At 41.1% G+C, this 21,044-nt stretch overlaps 1 protein-coding gene across 2 annotated transcripts in view; it reads left to right on the top strand.

The window, feature by feature from the left end:
- Nucleotides 1-21,044, top strand: part of IKBKB (inhibitor of nuclear factor kappa B kinase subunit beta) — an 82,790-nt gene that overhangs the window by 24,823 nt on the left and 36,923 nt on the right. For both annotated transcript variants that reach the window (XM_069075824.1, XM_069075823.1), the window contains exons 6-9: nucleotides 8,772-8,860; nucleotides 11,942-12,031; nucleotides 15,549-15,673; nucleotides 18,124-18,231. In XM_069075824.1, the coding sequence (XP_068931925.1) occupies nucleotides 8,772-8,860; nucleotides 11,942-12,031; nucleotides 15,549-15,673; nucleotides 18,124-18,231 (412 nt within the window). The remainder of the gene's footprint in view (nucleotides 1-8,771; nucleotides 8,861-11,941; nucleotides 12,032-15,548; nucleotides 15,674-18,123; nucleotides 18,232-21,044) is intronic.

Raw genomic sequence — 21,044 nt, 5'->3', positions numbered from 1 at the left:
CTTAGCTTACACCTTCAAATTCTTTTACCTTTTTTATAGCATTTTGCTTTTTTAATCAAGCACTTATTTAACAAGCAGCAGCTACATGTGTATTCCTGTGCTGTGTGGTTAAAAAACATGGCCTCAATCTACAAGGAGATTATATTAAAGCACATAAAACCGCCGAAAGAATGAACATTAACAATAGGAATTAAGAAGAGGGGGGCATTTGAGGGCTAGGGTGATCAAGAGAAGGCATTTTATTCCTCCCTCATAGGTATTAAAATTTAATTTTGAAAATTTAATTAAAAATTTATTTTAATTTTAAAATTAATTTTTTTGATTTTCATTTTTTAAAAATGTTGAGTTCCAGATTCTCTCCCTCCTTCTTGTCTCTCCCCTCCCCATTGAGAAGTCAAGCAATATGATATCAATTATACATGTGAAGTCATGTAAAACATTTCCATATTGGCCCTGAAAAAAGACCAAAAAAAGTAAAGACAGTGAAAAAAATATACTTCAATTGGTAATCAGAGTTCATTAGATATCTCTCTGGAGATGGAAAGCATTCTTCATCATGGCTCCTTAGGATTATTTCAAGAAAACTTAACAATTAGAGCTGTTCAAAAGTGGCACGGGTCACTCTCCTCCTTGGAGGTCTTCGAGCAGAGACTGAAGGATCCCTGTCCAGTATATATTGAGCTGAACTAAATGGCCACTGGGGACCTTTCTAATCCTCCAATTTTGTGAACAAATTAACAGGACTTAATGACTAACTGAAAATGGTAGATAAAGGAAAGGGATCTGTAAAAAACTATTGCAAGGCAGGCAGTGAATGTGAACTCCCAGCCCCCACCTCACCCCAGTTGAACCTTCCCTCTTAACAAAGAAAAACAGCTTAAGCAAAAACACCCAATTTCTTGGCATTGTCTGATCCCATACAACATTCTTCTCTCGTAGGCCCTGCTAAGAGAGAGGAAAGACAAAAATGAGATAATATTTGTAAATTCCTAGCACACTTTAATATGCCAAATAAATGCTAGCTTTAATTCTTTTTGTTTTTTTGGAGAAGCAAAGGTAAGGCAATTGGGGTTAAGTGACTTGCCCAAGGTCACACAGCTAGTAAATGTGTCAAGTGTCTGAGAATGGATTTGAACTCAGGTCCTCCTGACTCCAGAGCCAGTGCCGTATTCACTGTGCCACCTAGCTGCTCCTGCTAACTTTAATTCTTACCATATTTCATTATCTGTTCTTCCTACCATTACTGGCTTTTCAGTTACTCTTTTTAGTCACTTTAAAACTTACATTGCTCTAATCCTTGTGTGTATTTTTTTTCTGCTTCCAACATCATACCTCTAGAGCTGAAAGGTACCTCAGAAGCCAATCTAGACCAACTACCTCAGAAAACTGAGCACCACCCAGGATTAAATGACTTGACCAAAGTCTCAGAGGTAGGATTTGAATCCAGGTCCTCTGACTCCAGTACCAGCCCCAATGCAAATTGGGTGACTCTTCTGTAGTTTAAAGTCTCAGAGAGTTCAGGGGGCACAGAGAATTCAGACTTAACTTAAGACATGTCAGAGACAAGACCTAAACCCAGGTGTTTCTATATCCCATGCTAGATCTCTGCTATGGTACCCTGCCTTGATAAGCATTTAAAGTTGTTTTAAATTGAATTGGACATGTGCCCAGCATGTCTAGCAATGCCAGTCCACCATCAAGGCAGCAAATAGAATATCTGTAAGGAAAGGGGCTCTTTGGTGAACTTTGAGGGGCCTGTGTGTCAGGGAGAATTAATTATTCTGATTTTTGAGGCAATGGGAATATTACTAATTACATTTGCTTGTTTTACTTCAGTAGGGAGAGAGGGGGTAGGGTGAAGAAGGAAGGGAAGAGTTCTCTAGTCAGCCCCAAGCAATCATGTCAGTAGTAATATGGGCAGATGATTAAAAGACTATCATTCAATCAGGAGATTTCCTGTTTGGCTGAAAGTGAGAGAGAGGGGGTGGGGGAAAGAAGAGGGGGAGAAGAAATGGAGACGTAAGGGAGATGGATGGACCTAGCACACCCAAAATCACCTGGAGCTCATCTGAGAGAGAAAATGCCCATTAAGCCTAGCAGCTCCAAAATTGCCAGGGACGAGCAAGATTAGTGAGTCCTGGACCCCAAGCTTGGGGCTTAGGAAAACCAGGCTAGAGAAAGAGCAGTGTTTTGTGCTGTTAGAGTGACAGAGAGGTAGTTTTGAGATCTTTCCACAGGAACTTCCTGAGATGAGCTGAGAGATGCTTGCTTCAGAGAAGTCAGAGGAAGTGATCTTGGCAGATGCTGATAGCATCACCTGCCACTCCTCAAGCTTCCAGCTGCACCTACAGAAGTAACAGACCGTTCTCATTGCCATACCAAGCCGATTTGGTCCTTCTCCTCTCCCTGTCTGTGCACATTGTCCCTCGTTTTTCTGAAGTCCTCCAAATCTTTCTTTTTTTAACTCTACAGAATTCCCCCTATCTTCCCCAAAATGTCTTATAATAGTCACTCCCAGCTAGGATAATTTTTTTTTTATTTATTTGTGTGTTGAGGCTAGGTCTTAGTTTGGAAGGGCAGCAGCCACTCACAGGCACATTTCCAATACTGATTGGCACAGAAGCTTTTTTTTGTTGTTTAATGGTTTTTCAGTAGTGACCCCTTTTGGGCTTTTCTTGGCAAAGATATTGGAATGGTCTGCCATTTCCCCTCTCCAATTCATTTTCTAGCTAAGGAAACTGACACAAACAGCGTTAAAGTGACCTGCCCACAGTCACACAGCTAGCAAGTGTCTGAGGCCAGATTTGAACTCAGGTCTTCCTGATTTTAGGCTTAGCCATCTATGCACTTTGCCACCTAGCTAGCCCACAGAAGCTTTAACCTGCTCCATTTTTCTGTAAGCAGCCTGGAAGCTCTCCAGCCATAGGGGCTTAGCAGATTGGTGACCAACTTAGTGTAGACACCAAATGAGCCTTAAACCCAACTGCAGCTCAGGATTCCCAAACTCAAGAAACCAGCCTCAGCCTCACCAGCTGAAGGGACTAAAGCCTAGTTTCTCTATACGTAGCTGGGTTCATTTATATCTCTGGAGTATACTTCTCAAACCCCACACTTACTGTCTGGTTCCAAATTCAATGTCTCCACATCAGGGTTAACTGCTATAGCTAAATTTCCAGAAGGGTCAAGATCAGTTTCATCATCTGTAAAATGAGGGAATCAGTTGGACTAGATAAATTCTGAGGACCCCTCCTCTGGGGTTAGTTATCGTAACTAGCATTTACGTTTGTTCCATGCTTTACTGGGCTTGGAATCAGAAAGATTCATCTTCCAGGTTCAGATCCAGCCTCAGATACTTAGTAGCTGCATGACCCTGGACAAGTCACTTAACCGTGTTTGCCTCAGTTTCCTCATCTGTAAAATGAGCTGGAGAAGGAGATGGCAAACCACTCCAGTATTTTTGCCATGAAAAACTTATTAACAACAAAACACTTTACAAATGTTACCTCATTTGATCCTCACAATAACACTATAAGGTAGGTGCTATTATTATGTCCATTTTACAGATGAGGAAACAAAGATTAAGTGACTTGCTCAGGGCCACAGTATTATAAGTGCCTGAGGCCAATTTTGAACTCAGGTCTTCCCAACTCTAGGCCCAGTGCTCTACCTAACTGCCTCTGATTTTTCCTATTCTAAGATGAAAGAATTTTTTTTTAGGGAACCCCTAGACTGCCCAGCAGCATTGTAAACAGAATTACATTTCTGTCTGTAAAATTAGTCTGTAATTCAGATTTTTAAAAAATATAGACATTCTTTAGATAAAGAAAGAGGCTTTGTGGCCTAGGAACTAGCCACAAATCTGGAAGACCAAGTCCCCTGGCTGACACTGGCTTTGTGACTTTACCCCTAGGGCCCTAGGCAGTTCTGCAAAACTGAGTTGCTGATCTATATTTTTTGTTTGTTTGTTTTTTGGAGGGCAATTGGGGTTGTGACTTGCCCAAGGTCTAGTTTTGTGTCTGTGTGTGTATATATGTGTGTGTGTGTGTTAAGTATCTGAGGCTGGATTTGAACTCAGGTCCTCCTGACTCCAGGGCTGGTGCTCTATTCACTGCGCCACCTAGCCGCCCCTGATCTGTATTTTGATTTTATTTTTCAAATGCTTTATTAACTTCTGATTTACATCATTAATTTCTGCCAGATTTTGAGTTACAAATTTTCTCCCCATTTTTCCCCTACCCACCACCCCAAAATAGCAGTCCCACAGGATATCCCCTCCTCCAATCTGCTCTCTCCCATATCTTCTCCCATATCCCCTTAGACTTTTCCAGTAGGGCATGGTGGATCTCTATGCCCCAGTGCCTGTATATCTTATTACCCAATTACATGTAAAATAGTATATATATTTTAAACATTTGATTTTAAAACTTTGAATTCCAGATTCATTCCCTTCCTTGTCACCCACCCTTACTGGGAAGATAAGAAATTCAGTATAGATTGTACATGTGTAGCTAATGCAAAACATTAACATAGTAGATATATTGTAAAAGACTGACTATATTTCCCTCCCTCCTATCCCACCACCCACTTGTTCTATTCTCTACTTTGATCCTGTCCCTTTTCGAAAGTGGGTGCTTCCAACTTCCCTCCCCCCAGCCTGCCCTACCTTCCATCATCCCCCCTCTCATATCCTTCCCCCTACTCTCCTGTAGGTTCTGCAGCTCCAAAGTTTGTTTAGAGTCCCCTTTTTACATGGATTGGGGAAGGTGGAAGCGGGAGCCCGGTGGAGGTCCTGCTTCTACTCTGCCATCTTGACTCCGCCCCCCTGATCTGTATTTTTAAAGGGAGTTTACTCATTGAGAGTTCCATATCCTGAAGAAATCACTGGTTACCCCCTATCCCCTCAAAAAAGAAGCCAGTATCTTCCAAGTCAATTTTGGTCCATTCGCTACTGATGCCTGCATATGAATGACCTTGGGTACCCTGCCCTTTGTCTAGAAGGACCACCCCTCCTCAGATGTGTTAATGAGGAGCTGACCAGGGTTTTTGCATAATATTTTCCTAATATAACTGGAGGAAATCCTGTAAAGGATTCTATAGAAATATTTCTTGATCATTTTCTGAAAACACCCAAGTATGCTTCTTTCTGCTTGGAGAGATTCACGTTCTGAGATCTCCAGGGTGCACGATGGGGGCCCTTCCTTACTCTAAAAAAAGGCCTCTGTCTCAGCTTCCTGAAGGCAGTGCATGCCCTGCCCACCCCAGTATCTTCCGGCAGGCCTGGGACTGGCCTCTGTGATGCATGAAGCCTTATCTCATCTTCTGTCAGCATAAGCTCATCTTACTCTCCTGACTTGGATGAGTCAGAGATGAGTAGTTTGATGGTAGTAGCTGGTCTCTTTTCTCTGAATTAATAGGAGGCTTCCCACTGCCTAGGAAATGGGAGGGGTTTGTTTTGGTAATGATGGGGTCTATTGAACAGGCTGTAGGGAGAGGCCATCACCTCTCCTGGAAGGAGGTTGGAGAATGGAGAAGTTTGAGATTAGGAGAGGCATAGGATATTTCCTATAAAGAAGCAAGAGGTACTGTGGTAGAGAATATACCAGCAAGCCTGAAAGACCTGAGTTCAGATCTCGCCTTTGCTAACTGTGTGGCCTTAGGCAGTTTCTTCATCTGTAAAATAATTCTTGCACTTTTTACCTCGTGGGGTTATTTTTTTTTTTTTGGTCTTTTTGGAAGGGGAAAGGCAGGGCAATTGGGGTTAAGTGACTTGCCCAAGGTCACACAGCTACTGTTAAGTGTCTGAGTCTGAATTTGAACTCAGGTCCTCCTGACTCCAGGGCAGGTACTCTATTCACTGCGCTACCTAGCTGCCCCTCTGGAGTTATTTTAAAGATTAAAAAAAAGCCCTTTGCAAACTTTAGAGTGCTGTAAATGTCAGTTATTTTTAACATTAGATACCAAAAAATGTAGGTTCTAGCGCCTAGTTCTTTGTAATTTCACCAAGTCACTTGGTAATAACGTCTTTGGGCGCTGGTGTCTTCATCTGTCCAACAAGCATCTGGCCTGCCTGCCTTGAAGGTTTCTGTGAATCAGATAAGGTTATGTAGCTCTTGAAAACTATGAATTCTTATGCAAATACAGGCTATTAGTATCATTGACGGTATTTTCATGAACTCTACTAAAATAAATAGTATAGTGGAAATAACACTGGACAAGAAGTCAAAAGACCTGGGTTCTAGGTCAGCCTCTATCCTATAGTCTTTGATATGAGATAATATTTGTGAGAAAAAAAAATATCACAGTGCCTGGCATATAGTAGGTACAAAATAAATGCTTATTCCCTTCTTTTTCTTTGTTTTTTTTTTTTTATTTTTGGAGGGCAATTGGGGTTAAGTGATCTGCCCATGGTCACACAGCTAATTTTGTGTTAAGTGTCTGAGCCCGGATTTGAATTCAGGTCCTCCTGACTCCAGGGCTAGTGCTCTATTCACTGTGCCACCTAGCCACCCCAGTGCCTCAGTTTCTTCATCTATAAAATGAGACTACTAAAAAAAGTATTCTATATGAGTCTCATACTGACTTAGAAAACCCCAAACATTATGTTGCATTGTATTTTTATTTCTTTTGTTAAGCATTTCCCAATTACATTTTAACCTGGTCCTTTGATTTTCTGCACTACTAAGTGGCATTCAAAGCCCATTACAAAGCAGCCCCCTCCTACCTTTACCATCTTCTTACACCTTGCTCTCCCCCACACCCTGTGCTATCCAGTGACCCAGGTCTCCTGGCTGTTCCTCCAGCCAGACACTCCCATTGCCCAACTCTGGACATTTTCATTGACTGTGCCTCACTCCTGGGATGCTCATCCTCCTCTTCTCTGCCTCCTGGTTTCCTTTAAGTCTCAACTAAAATCCCACTACCACAAGAAGCCTTTTAATTCTACTGCTTTGCCTCCATTGATTTTCTCCAATTTCTCCAATATCCATTTTATGCTATTTGCTTATATATAGTTGTTTGCCTGTCCTTTCCCTCCTTAGACTGAGTTCCTGAGAGCAGGGACCCCTGTCCTTTACCTTTCCTTGTTTTTCCAGCTTTTAATACTGAGAAAGAATATTAACAACCAATTATTGAATTAGGATGAAGGTGTTTCCCTTTCTATTTCCTCATTCCGAAATCAGTTCCTGTAGGTTATTCAGCCAGCCTTTGAAGTGTAGGGCTGATAAGGAGATGAAATCTTGGGTGAAACTTGCCCATCTGGGAAAACTTAGATCTGATCAAATGATCAAAAGAAATTCTAGTCTAGGTGAATTGTCCCATAGGTCTGAGTGGAAATGGATTCCCCCTTTTGTCTAGATGGCCCTAGACTGGGGTGGTCTGGAAAGAGACGTCTCTGTGTCCCAGGCTGAGTGATCAGACCTCCGGTCCCTTGTTAGAATAAGCCCACAGCTCATTATAATCATTCTCTCATTAGTTGTCAGCCAATCAGAGTTGATTTCCACCCTCAGGTGCCCCGTTTTTCCAAAAGCTTTATAAGTCTTCAAGATTAGGTTTCTTTGATCACCAAGAGGAATAACTGAACTCACTTTATTGATTACCTTGTAGCCATAATTAATAAAAATTGATTATAATTTACCCAGAAATAATATCTTGAAAATTTTTATTTGCCACATTACAGTACTTGGCATCTAGTAAGCACTTAATACATGCTTATGGACTGACTGATTAAACTTCTGGCAATAACAATAACATGGTGCTTTCAGGCTTACAAAGCTCCCTTCTCAAAACAATCCTTTGAGACAGGAAATGCAAGTGTTATTATCTTCATTCTATATAAGAAAAAAAAGTTAGACTTACAGGGGTCAAGTAACCTGTACAAAGTCACGCATTTAGTATACATCAAAGTATACATTTGAACCAGGTCTCTTCTCCTGACTCTCAAATTTGATGCCTTTCTACTATACCATCCTGGTGTACAGATTTTTATACATTGTGAATAAAATACTCTGCTGTGTCTCCAACATAATTATACCTCACAGTATCCTCCTCCATTTGACATTTCTTTTTGTAAAGTGCCTTCCTTGTCTCCTTCTCCTATTTTGTGGTCATTCAGCCTTGCCTTGAATACTTCCAGGATGGGGAAATCTCTTTCTCATAAGGCAGCCCATTGTATTCTCGGATAGCTTTGAGTATTAGAAAATTGTGTAATTGTTGTGCCTCAGTAACTTCATCTATAAAATGAGAATTTATACTGCCTTCCTCATGGGATTACTGTAGGCAAAGCAATTTGTAAAACTTGAAGCATTATCTAGAGAGCAATGGCCTGCTTTACTGGGGAGATGCCAAGCCTCAGAGTAAGGAAGGACCTGGATTGAGGACCTCTCACACTTCCTGGCTGTGTGATCTTTGGGATTTACTTAACTTCTCAGGGCCCAGCCCCCAGGCAGCTCTCCACATTATAAATTGCAGAACCTTCTTCAGTCTGCATCTTTGGAAGGAGCTTTCTTCCCAGGAGTTCCCAATGCTAATAACATCAAAAAGTACAACCAAAAATCACTATGTAAATGTCAGGAGTTCTTGTCATTAATAAAAAAAATTAATTTAAAAAAATTACACTGAATTAAAATGAGGACTATAGCCCTTCTCTCCAGTCTTTTCCTTCTTAAACACCTCAGGCAATTGGAAAGAGTTCAGAGTTGAGCTATAAAGTAATGGGGAAAATCCTAAAATGTGAGCTATTCTCTAGACTTAACTGCTTCCTTTCCAAACCACAGCCTCGGCACTTAGATACCTTCATGAAAACCGAATCATCCATCGGGACCTGAAGCCTGAAAACATCGTCCTGCAACAAGGAGAAAAAAGGGTAAGTGGAAATCAGGGTCTGGTGACTGCTGGTTTTGTATGTGGCATTCATCTCCCAGAGTCCATTCTTGGTGGGGAGAGGAAATGTTTTTCTGCCTCTCTGTTTGTATTTTCATTTCCTTGTGTGAAGCTTTGATTTTCTTCGAGACCACTTTTAATAGATTGAACGGCCCTGCTCAGTATGAGACCTCTTCAGATCGGAGCGCATTTAAATGGCTGGCATTGTGAAGAACCCAGGTGGCACAGGTCTGATAAGGAAAATATTGTTTACCCCTTCCCCTCAAGGGCCCAACAGTTCTTGGAATGAGACCTCGATTCTCATTGATGTTGAGAGCCCCCACTTTGGTTGCTTGACTGGAAACCAGTTGAAAGCTAACTCTAGATCTTGATGCCAACGCTGAGACTTTTAGGCATGAGAACTTGTGTGTGTTTGGTCAGAAGAGAGATCTGGGTGGCAGGGGATATATGGAGGAAGTGTCTCCCCACCCATCCAGCTATCTGGATGTTGCATGGGAACACAGGAAACTTATGTCGCTGGGTCAGACCCACAGTCCAGCCTTCCTGGCACTCATTCTGTTGTTTGCAGTAGCCTCGTGATGGTCCTCCCTGGACATGGTGTCCGGGGAGGGGTATTTTGGTTTGATGTTTAGAAGTTAAAGGGATGGTGAGTGGAGGCTGCTGCTGGCAGGGACTAGGTCAGCAGTGGGGAAATACTGCCTCAAGGCCACATGTGGCCCTCCAGGTCCTCAAGTACAGCCTTTGAATCCAGACTTCACACAACAGGGTTAGGGAACCTGTGGTCCCTTAATAGAAGGATTTGTTCTATAAAGTTTGGATTCAGTCAAAGGGCCGCACTTGAGGACCAAGAGGGCCATATGTGGCCTCCAGGCCATAGGTTCCTGGACTAGGTCTTTTGGTAGCTGCGTGACGTGGTGGCTCCAGTTCTGGGTATGGAACCAGGAAGCCCTAAGTTCAAATCCAGCCTCAGACACTTACTAGATTTGTGACCATGGCTGGCAGGGACTAGGTCTTTTGGCAGCTAAGGTGGTATGTAGTGCAGTGCTTCTTAAACTGTGGGTCAGGACCCCAAATGGGGTCATGAAAAATTTGGCAACAGCAAAAGATTTCTGAATGCACAGCGACCAAAAATTAAAAATCAAATGCATAATGAATCTGAGGTGTTTCTGGCAGCACCTGCCCATGCTGCATAGTGTAGTTTCACTGCAGCCTTGGTTCTGAGCACAAAGCATGTACGCTTTACACTGCGCATGCCTTCAGACTATGCAGTGCTGATGATAGCTGTCAAAATGCAAAAAGGGGTCACTAGGGAAATAAGTTTAAGAATCCCCGGAGTGGATAGAGCTCTAGGCCTGGAGTCAGGAAGATCTGAGTTCCAATCCAGCCTCAAACAAACTTACTGGCTGTGTGACCCTAGGCAAGTCACTTAACCTCTGCCTTAGTTTCCTCATCTATAAAATGGGGATAAGGATAGCACCAACTCCCCAGGAGTGTGTTGAGGATGAAATGAGAAAATGAATAATAATAAGCGTAAGCCTGACACACAGTTTGTTGTTGTTGTTGAGTTGTTTTTCTGTCTGACTCTTGCTGACCCCATTTGGGGTTCTATTGGCAGAGATACTGGAGTGGTTTGTCACTTCCTTCTCCAACTCATTTTACATATGAGGAAACTGAGGCAAACAGTTAAGTGACTTGCCCAGGGTCACACAGCTAGTAAGTGTCTGGAGCCAGATTTGAACTCAGGAAGATGAGTCCACCTGACTCTGGGCCTGACACTCTATGCACTATGGTGCCACCTCGCTGCCTATTGTTTTTCATCATTAGATATCATCATCATTATTTTTGGAGCTTAAAGAAAAATATGTGTCTAGCCACCAAAATGAGAGGTTGCATCAATAAATCCAGCTCTGGCCCTGGGGCCTCCCTCTCCTGTCAGTGGTTGCCTCAATCACACATCACATCTGGGTCCAACTCACTCCTCAGCCATCTCCTACCAGCCCCATGACTATAGAATTTAGCTCTGTCCATGCTTTTGTAAAAGGTCTGTCCATCCATACCCCTATGCTTCTTCTAGGCCCACCACCTCCCCTCATCTTCCCTTTAGCTTTCCAAATTGAAGTAGCCTCCCTGGCTCTCACTCTCCCCCTATTAGAATATAAACTCCTTTCAGGTGGGGACGGTCTTTGCTTTTGTGTTTCTCTTCTGGGGGTTTAAGTTAGTACTGGGCACATGATGTTAAATAAATTCATTCATTCGTTCATCTAAAACAGCTAGTTTAAAATAAAATTAAAAACAGGCTGCCCTGAGGGCCTTATGTTGATTTAGCAAACCCACAAATTAAAGTTAGCTGTGTGTTTTATTCATTTTGTTAAACCTTTCCCAGTTACAGTTTAATCTGGTTCCACCTGGCAACTACAACCTTGAGTTTGATTCCTCTGATGTAAAGGCCAAGCTTGAGATTGAAGTGTGGAGTGGGAATAGGGAAATGGTGGAGGTCAGGGGTACTTAACGAAATCTACACTTGGGCCAGGAGAGCTAGTTCATACCCAAGACTGCTCTCAGGTTACATTGAACAAGGTGAGTCTATGTCCTGCAAGGCCTGTTGCCATCTTCCCTGGGCTTCAACCTCTCCCTGAAGCTCTACCTGAGAAACAGCTGTATGTGAGTAGCAGTCGACAGGCACCTTTGTTCTTTTCAGGTGGGAAGATGAAGAGTAGCTTTGGGTCATACTGGGACACCCCAGCTGGTATCTTAGGATTGCAATGACAGAATTCTCAGGCCTCCTAAAGTCTCCTCGGTGAAACTCAGTTTGGATATGTGGTCAGGCTGCCAAAAGGAGTCAGTCACCTCTGCCCCATTGTGCCGTTCTGCATGCTCATTCTTGCTCATTGTTCTGACATCAGAGCTGGCTGGATCAGACAGAGGGTGTTCACACCATCTATGATTTAGATACCTTTACCATAACTATCTCTTCATTCCAGCACAAAGATGTTTATGCTAGAACAGGGTCACAGTATGTTGTTGTTATAAACCTTGAGCTTTTTTTTTAACCTTTTGTTTTCAGTTAATACACAAGATAATTGACCTAGGATATGCCAAAGAGCTGGATCAAGGCAGTCTTTGCACTTCCTTTGTGGGGACGCTGCAGTACCTGGTAAGAGGTGGGATTGGCACATATACCCATTGCTTTTTCTTGTAATAAGCCCACCAGCATCTTGTTTTCTAGGCTCCAGACACCCTCAGTTTATCCCCACCCCAGCCATCTGGATGTTTCATAGGAACATAGGATAGGTATCTTGCTAGATCAACCCCATGAACCAGCCATCCTGGTATTCTGTTTGTAGCAGTCCCGAGTGATGGGTCATGGTGGTCCTTTTGTGAGTCATATCCCAACTTTTCTTAGAAGCCATCTATAACTTTGTCTCTGCCTTAAACTCCCAATGTCTGGGAAAGCCATGGCCCCCTCTGGGCCTGAGTTTCCTCATTTACAACCTGAGGAAGTCAGTTTTAGTCAGATGACTACACATCTTTTCCATCTTTAAAAAAAAAAACCCAAGATGTTTGGCTTTTTCAGATCAATTTACAATTACTAGGTTTATTGCCTGCTCTATGAAATAGTTTCATTATATTTGTCCTAATTGTACATCACCCATTTTTCAATCTCATGATTATATCTGGGGATCCAATCTAACTCTGTGAATGCTATAATTTTATAGATTCTGTAGCGTCTTTTTGGGGGGGATCCACTTGCCATCAATTTATTTTCTCCTAGCTGTGGGGACACCTCTAAAAGATTTTATTGTCCTTAAAATTTTTTTATACTTTTGTTTTCTATCACCTCCATCTTTAAATGTCTCCCTTTCCCCTTTCTCCCCAGTGAGCCATCTCTTCTGACAAAGAATTTTTTAAAAAGAAAAAAATACAATTTTAACAAAACCAACTAATCACTAAACCAACCAAATCAGCAGAGTCTGACAGTGCACATAATATACCACAGCTAGAGTTCCCCACCTATGTTCATTTGCTCTCTTGGACCAGCTTTCATATTCAGATTTTGGGTCTTTGCCGTAGTTATGTTGTTTGTTTCATTTTTTTGGTCACTTACCAGTCTATAGGCATTCCCCCAAGAATTTGTTCTTAGGCCCCTACTCTTTATCCTGTACATCAGGATGCTCAGATCATGTCAAAAATTGAACCAGCATCTGGATGCCTTTTAATTACTGCTGTCTGTCCCTGCACCATTGCCCTCAAGTCAGGCATACCAAATATTCTTTCTTCCAGACATCTCTGTGTGGGATACGGAGACCCTAACCCAAATTGACTACTCGGAGACCTCTTAAAGTGAAGGTAGAAAGATTTATTAGAATCTCGTGAGAAGCAGGCAGTCCAGTCTCTGGGACAGCACCTAGAGAGAGGAGGCCGCTGTACATAAGCTAAAGCTGGGTTAAATAAGCAAGGGTTATGAATATTAACATAATTATTACTAATGAGGTTCTAATCTTGTTACATAGTACATTAGGTCCATTACGTCAGTGCATTACAACCTCAGAATACTGGACCCCTCCTTTCAGTCTACCCTTGATACATTCTTATCTGGACTTGAGGGTCCCAAGGCTACTGTCTGTCCCTTGATTGGTCAAATCCACCTGCTGCTGCCAGCTCCTTCCAGTCTTCATTATTTTTAGTATTATCTATGAGTTTTTGTCTGGGAACCAGGGACTGAGCTTCTTTTCCAAGGTTACTGCCTGTTCTCCCTTATCAGTAGTCTTGTTCAGCAATTCTTGCAGTTCTATAGAAATTTAACTCTTTCATGGTAAGCTGGGTGAGAAGGACTGACTAGAATAGAGCAAATATACAGAAAGAATTCTAAAGTTTCAAAGTCACATAATTTCTAATAAAAAAATGAAAACTTAGGCCTAAGACCTAAGGACTTACTTTAGCAGACAGTCTCTGAGAAACCACACTTTTACCTTTCCCATACATCTCCAACTTGATATGACATCTCATCACTAATTCTAATCAACATGGTGATAAGACCTGCTTATCCTTCCTCCATATCTTTCCTTATGGGTGGATTCCCCTTTGGTGAATCACAGAATTAGAGAATCGTGACTTTTCAAAGTTGGAAGCAACTTCAGAGACCCACCCATACCCAAATGAAAATCTCTTCTATATCATACATAACCCTTGGGCCTTCCCCCTCCTCCCACCTTTCAAATCAAGGTTTTTTGATGCCAAAGAAAAAAAGTAAAATACAGAAAATTTAAGCAACTTACTTGTCCTGGTCATTAGCAAGTGCTTAAGACAGGATTAGAGTCCAACCCTTTGACTCCAAAGTTCAGCAGCATTCTTTCCACTAGACCATGGGGCCTGTCTTTATATACTTTCAAATATAAAATCATCATCATGCTCCTCATTTAAATATGACTGAGGACCAGGCTTGTGATTTCACTGCTACAGGTCAGGGAATTCCTCATGAGAAAACTCCTTCTACCAATGCTTTTGGACAAATTGAGAGGTTAACTGATTTGCTAAGGGTCTCTCACCTAATATGTGTCAGAGGTAGGGCTTGAACCTGGTTTTGAGACCCACTCCCCATCCACTATACCTTCTATCATCTCATTTATATAACACCTTTTAAATTCTATTTTGTTTTGTTTTCAGTTCCAAATTTTCTCCCTCCCCTTATCCTTTCTCACACCCATTGAGAAAACAAAAAACTGAAACATTAAAAATATGTACAGTCATGCAAAACAAGTTGCTACATTATCCATGTCCAAAAAATTTTTTTAAATAAAGAGAAGAAAATATGCTTCAGTCTGTAGTCTGACTGACTCCATCAGCTCCCTATCTGGACGTGAATTTATATAGCACTTTTATAAAGCAGTTTCCTCACAACATTTATCTTTCCCCCTTAGAGGGTAAGCTTCTAGAGGACAGGGATCCTGCCTTGTACTTCTTAGCAACAGAGGCAAAGCAAGGCATTTGTGTACACTGAGAAACATTTAAAGGTGCTGCTTACCCCCTCTCTCCCCATCCCTCATCCCCTTCGTGTTGTTGCTTAAATTCCAAAGGCATGGTATGTCATGGAGATCAAACTTTTCTGGCATTTAAAAATATGTGCATTTCTCAAAAGTCTTATTTTTAAAATTTCCCCCACCCCATTTTAAAAAAGTTTTTCCCTATATAAGGATATCCCTCTACACACTAACATTCTTGGTGTCTTCCTTATCTAACCCATTTCCCAGGTACAACAAGCACTCAATCAACCTTTGTTGATGGTGGTGACAGTGATGCTGGCTTCATTTAAAAAATGGGGACACTGAAGCATGGGGAAACTTATTGGGTGTACCATATCCCTTCTCTGCTCTCCCATTCCTCCCCATCCCCCCAAGGCAGAGTAAGGATCAAAATAAAGTCCAGGAGTCTTTCTTCCTGGTCCTTCCCTCTGACTTACTGAGTCAAACCTAGAGAACTAGATGGAACTCCTGGAATTAAGGCCTGGGAACCAAATAAGGAAGCTCCTTCTGCACAGATCAGGCATGCTGTGGCTCCTAGACCCACAGTGGAGGAAGGTGAAAATTGGGGTAGTTTGAATGTCTTGCCTTTCCCCATGGGGCTTGGAGGACAGAAGAACTTCTCAGGTCCAACTCAACAATGTCTCTTCTCAGGCTCCAGAGCTGTTGGAACAACAGAAGTATACGGTTACTGTGGACTATTGGAGCTTTGGGACCCTGGCCTTTGAGTGTATCACAGGGTTCAGGCCATTCCTCCCCAACTGGCAGCCAGTGCAGTGGTAAGTGGATGTCTGTGAGTGACCCACAGACCTGGTGACTGCTTTTTCCTTTATCCACTATCTCCCCTCAGTCAGAAGACACATAGTTGACCTCAGGCCTAGGCTATACCAATTTTATAAAAGTTCTCTGAGACTATTTTTTCAGTAATCCCAGAAGTAAGCCTGCCATATGCATTTTTATTTTGATAATTTCTCACAATCAGTTTTATTTTGAATACAGAGGTTGCATGTAAAAGCCCTGGGGTCAAGTCTTGGCTCATCTTGTTTCTACCTGTGTGACCCTAGTCACACTTAACCTGAATCTGATTTCTCATTTGAAAAAATTTGACTTTTAAAACAATACTTTTACTACTTGCCTCATGGGGTACCTTTTAAACCTCAAAATACTATATAAATGTGAATTATTGTTCATTGTAATGTTAATAATAATAGCTGATATCTTACATAGTACTTCAAAGGTTTGGAAAGGATTTTACATATATTATCTTATTTGAGCCTCATGAAAATTATATGAGGCAGGGGATACAGATATCTATTGCCGTTTAACAGATAAAGAAATAGAGGCTCAGGGATGTGACTTGTCCATGCTACGGGTAAGTACGTATTGGATGTAGCCTCTGAACTCAGTTCTCTTCTGAAGTCAGGGCTTCTTATGTTCTTCCTAGTCCACTGCATTGCCTCTCATCAGCCCCACTAAATGACAGGAGAATGTCTGTCTTTGACAGTTTTAATGAACAATTCCAAGGCCTATCATTGGTTCATATATATTATGGGTCCTAGTGTAGACTGTATTTCTTCCCAAAATCTAGCTTGTATAAAATCTTAGTTAAGACAATAATGATGCAAGTCACCAAGACAAAGAGTAAGTAATGATAACATTTAATAAAAAACATCTTCATTGGAGTTGAAAGGAATATGAAAGAAATGTACATAGTAGATGTTTACCTTTATTCAGTGAATACCTCTCTATACTTTTTTTCTTCTCAAAAGATCTCATTTTAGGAATGCAGCCTATATTTTAGAACAATTATTGCTAAATTTATACCACTATATACCTCTAAAAAGATAAGGTGAATACGGTTCCTAACAATAAGCTGAACTTTCCTATTTCCAAATGCTTTGGAAAATTCTTAGCCCAGATTAACTGGGACATTCTTTGAAATTGTCCATCAGGACTTCAAGATTTTGTATTGAATAAAATGATAATAATTACTAGCATTTACATAGCACTTTAAGGTTCTCAAAGCACTTTACAGACATTTAGTCCTCACAACAACCCTGGGAGGTATGTGTTGTTATCCCTATTCTGCAGGTTAGGAAACAGACTGAGAGAGGTTCTGAGAAAAGAGTGTCTTGCCCAAGGTCATACAACATACATTACTATGGGAGGGAGGTTTAGAATTCAAGTTTTCCTGATTCCAAGTCCAATTCTCTGTCCACTGAACCCTCCCACCTGCCTCAGAATGAAATCTGGGTAGGGGAGAAGTTCAGAAAAGCCCAGGAAAGAGTGTGCTGGACAGTGCTTATACTGGCTCATGAGAGCCTATTATTAATAAAATCATCATTGTGATCATTTACCCTCTGAAATCAGCGAACACTGAAAAACAGGGCTTGATTTTTGCTTTGTCAATTGTCTACACTTTAAAAAGTGATGGAGAAAATGTTAATAATACAGATTAAATTTACAAGTGTGTCATGCATACTTTTTTCCCTGGTGGGCCAGTTGTTAAACATTTATTAGCACCCTCCTGGGCAAAACCAACCTAAAGAACTAATAACATGAATGAATAAAGAACCAGATGTTCTGAGGAATAACTCTGCAAAAAAACTTTTTCTATGAATAATGCTTCCAAGTGCTCTGTCATTTTTATATGCCCAAAGGTACCATCTTTCCACAATAAAAGAAGTTGACCATGATTCTTATGAAAGATAAATAAGTCTAGAAATGTGGACTCTTTTTCTTGGATACTTAGAAAGACACCTAGTTCCAGGGGTGTGAGAACTCCTGCCATGGACCCAGATCCCAACCACTCCATGCTTCATGAATTGCCATGGCCATTAACTTATTCCTTGGTGACCATCCTTCTGAGGGATGAGCCTCTCTGAACTTAGCTAGGTTGGGCTTCAGGGGACAGACACACATTCTGTTTCTAGACCAATCTTCAAAACCCTCTAGTCTTACGAAGGTCCACTAGGGCTTGTGTTCCACTGGCATAACTTTAAAAAACCCAGCTTCACCTCTAGCCCATGGTGAGGGCTATAATGTATTTCCTATATAGCTGTAAAGTAAAATACTTAAAAGATGGTGGGCTATCCCCTAAAAAGTGGTTAAAGGTATCAACAGGAAAGGCCAATGTGCTTATACTAGGTACTTAATAAATGTTGGTTGATTGGTTGATTAGACAGAGAATCACTGGATAGCTAGTCACTCTGGGAAATCTTCTTTTTAGGCATTCAAAAGTTCGACAGAAGAGTGAACTAGATATCGTTGTTAGTGAAGACTTGGCTGGAGGGGTGAAATTCTCAAGCAGTTTACCATACCCTAATAACCTTAACAGGTAAGATAAACACCATAGGCCCTGTTTAGATTAATCATAGACCAGCACCATAATACATCTCTCAGATACTGAGCATCCAAAATGAGCATCTGGATGACCACCTTGTAATGGTCCACAGTATAGGCTCCTTGGAGGCAAGGACTATTTCATTCTTTGTATTTATATCTAGTGCCTAGCATAGTGCCTGATTTCTAGATGCTTAATATATGCTTGTTTGGTAAGTTTTATTCTCTTTCCACTGGATACTTAAGCCATCATTCTCAGGCTGGGTCTGTGTCACAGAAAACTCATTTATTAAAAAAAAAGATTAAACACCTATTGTGTTCTTTTCCCCTTCCTGGGTGAGGAAGACGACAAAAGAATTATTAGATATATGGTTCCTGCCATCATGGAGCTTAAAATCTAATTGGGGAATAATCAGTCAAAGGACATGAACAAAGTTTTCAAAATAAAAATTTCAAACTATAAATGACCACATGAAAATATGTTCTAAATCACTAATAGCAAGAAAAATGCAAATACAAATAACTCTAAGGTTTTACCTCATACTGTGCAGATGGTAAAGTCTACAAAAGATCGGACTAGTCAGTGTTGGAGGGGCCATGAGAAGATTGTCACATGGGTGCCCTGTAAATGTAACTAGGAAGTGGTCCAGTCATCTTGGAAAACAATTTGGAATTGTATGAGAAAAGTCCATACTCTTAGACTCAGTGATCCCACTATTGGACATATACCCCAAGGAAATCAAAGACAGAAACAAAGGTCCAGTATATACTAAAGTATTCATAGCAGGACTCTTTGTGGTATTAAAGAACTGGAAATAAAGTGGATATCTATTGATGGGGGAATGGCTGAAAATGATGGTATTATGACTATAATGGAATAATACTGTGCAGTAAGAAGTGATAAATATATCAGGAATTCATAGAAACAAGGGAAGATTTGTATGCAATAATTCAGAGTGAAATAAGTAAGAACCAATGAAATGACTAATACACACACACATATAAATGAACAAGATCATTAGAAGAAAATTGAATTTTGGGTAGCTGAAAAACCGGGTCTGAAGATCATTTAATAGAACATCTCCCATCTCACAGTAGAGAGGTGGGGAACTGCAGGGACAGACTATGTATACATTGGCAGATAATGGTTACCATATTATATGTTTTTGTTTAATTGCTTCTCTTTGTTGTAAAGGAAATTTCAATCTGGAAAGGGTGGGAAATGACTATTATGTTAGATAAAAGAACATCAATAAAATGTATTTTTAAGAAATCTAATTAGACAGCACAGGAAAATATTAATAGCAATAGAAGAGTTAAATAAGATAGGAGATGTCAATTGTCAGTGATTAATAAATGAGTAACATAGGATGTAAGTGCAATGAGATCAACAGTGGAGAGGTCACTATGGGCTGGAGGTATCTGGGAAAGCATTTTTTTTTTAAATTTTGTTGACATCTTTCATTTATACATTACCTGAGTTTCCTAATATATTCCTCTCCCCTTCAGAGAGCCCTTCCATAGTGACAAAGAATTTTTTAAAATGAGAGAGAGTTTAACAAAGTTAGCCAATAAATTGGATCATAGATTTTGAGCTAAAAATATCCATATAGCCTATCTACTCCAAACTTCTCATTTTACAGATGAGGAAAACTGAGGCTCAGGGAGGTTATTTGCCCATACCCCCGATAGTCTCAGAGCTAGTAAGTGTCCAAAGCAGGGTCTGAAGTAATCATGTGCTGCTGATTCCAAATCCAGCCCTCTGTCCACAATCCCACCATCAGTTTTCATTTCTTTTGCTTCCCATTTTTGTCACGATTGTATATATTGTTTTACTGCCTCTGTTTTTTTTTTTTTAAGCAATTGGGGTTAAGTAACTTGCTAAAGGTTACACGGCCAGTTATTTCTGGGTATGGTGCTAAGTATCAGAGCCTGGATTCGATCCCCAGGTCACCCCAACACTGGGGCCAGTGCTCTTACTTGCTGAGCCACCTGGCAGCCCCTAAGCAATTGGGGTTAAGTAACTTGCTCAAGGTTACACGGCCAGGTGTTTCTGGGTGGGTACTAAGTGTCTGAGCCCGGATTAGATCCCCCAGGTCATCCCGACAATGGGGCTGGAGCTCTTACTCGCTGTGCTACCTGGCCGCCCCTTACTGCCTCTGTTTATTTCACTTGGCACTGGTTCCTATAAGTCTTTCTACAGTTCTCTTTATTCTTTATAGTGATTGTTTCTTATGGCACAGTAAATTTTCCATTGCTGTGATGGGTAAAATCTGAGATAACTGAGGAAACAAAGGTTCAAGATTCTGAGTATACTGATTTATTAAGCAATGCATACCAACTGCATAACAAATTGGGACTAGGTCTCCTCAGCTTGGTACTGCACCCCAAATCCAGGGGGAGACAGATTTTTATACATTAAAAGAAAACAGTTAACAGGATATAAACAAGCATACAAAATTAGGTAATCTGATTTCTAACTGGAGGAAATATTAGGAACTTTCTGAGTTGGGAGGGGGAGAGCAAACAGGTACAATTCCCTGAAATAAGAAAAAGAGATGTCCCAGTTCCCTTTCCCACCCCCACCCCCCCACCCCATGTGTCTGTACTCAATCAAAGGAACAGTGAAATAGTAAATGATTGAACAGTACAAGTGTGATAGTAATGGCAATTACTATTACAAAATGGCAGTTACAAAGTAGAAAGCTTTCCAAACTGTCCAGCCATTACATCCATGCCCAGGTCCCAATGCAGGCAGCTCACCATTCCCGCTCTCAGCTCAGCGAAGTCTGCATGCAGGCCATTCTT

The sequence above is a fragment of the Petaurus breviceps genome, unplaced genomic scaffold, assembly GCF_028583685.1.
Source record: "Petaurus breviceps papuanus isolate PSGF00001 unplaced genomic scaffold, PetGlider_PUasm1.0 90919, whole genome shotgun sequence".
Lineage (NCBI taxonomy): Eukaryota > Metazoa > Chordata > Mammalia > Diprotodontia > Petauridae > Petaurus > Petaurus breviceps.
The sequence above is the reverse complement of the archived record's forward strand: the minus strand, read 5'-3'. Positions and strand labels throughout refer to the sequence as shown.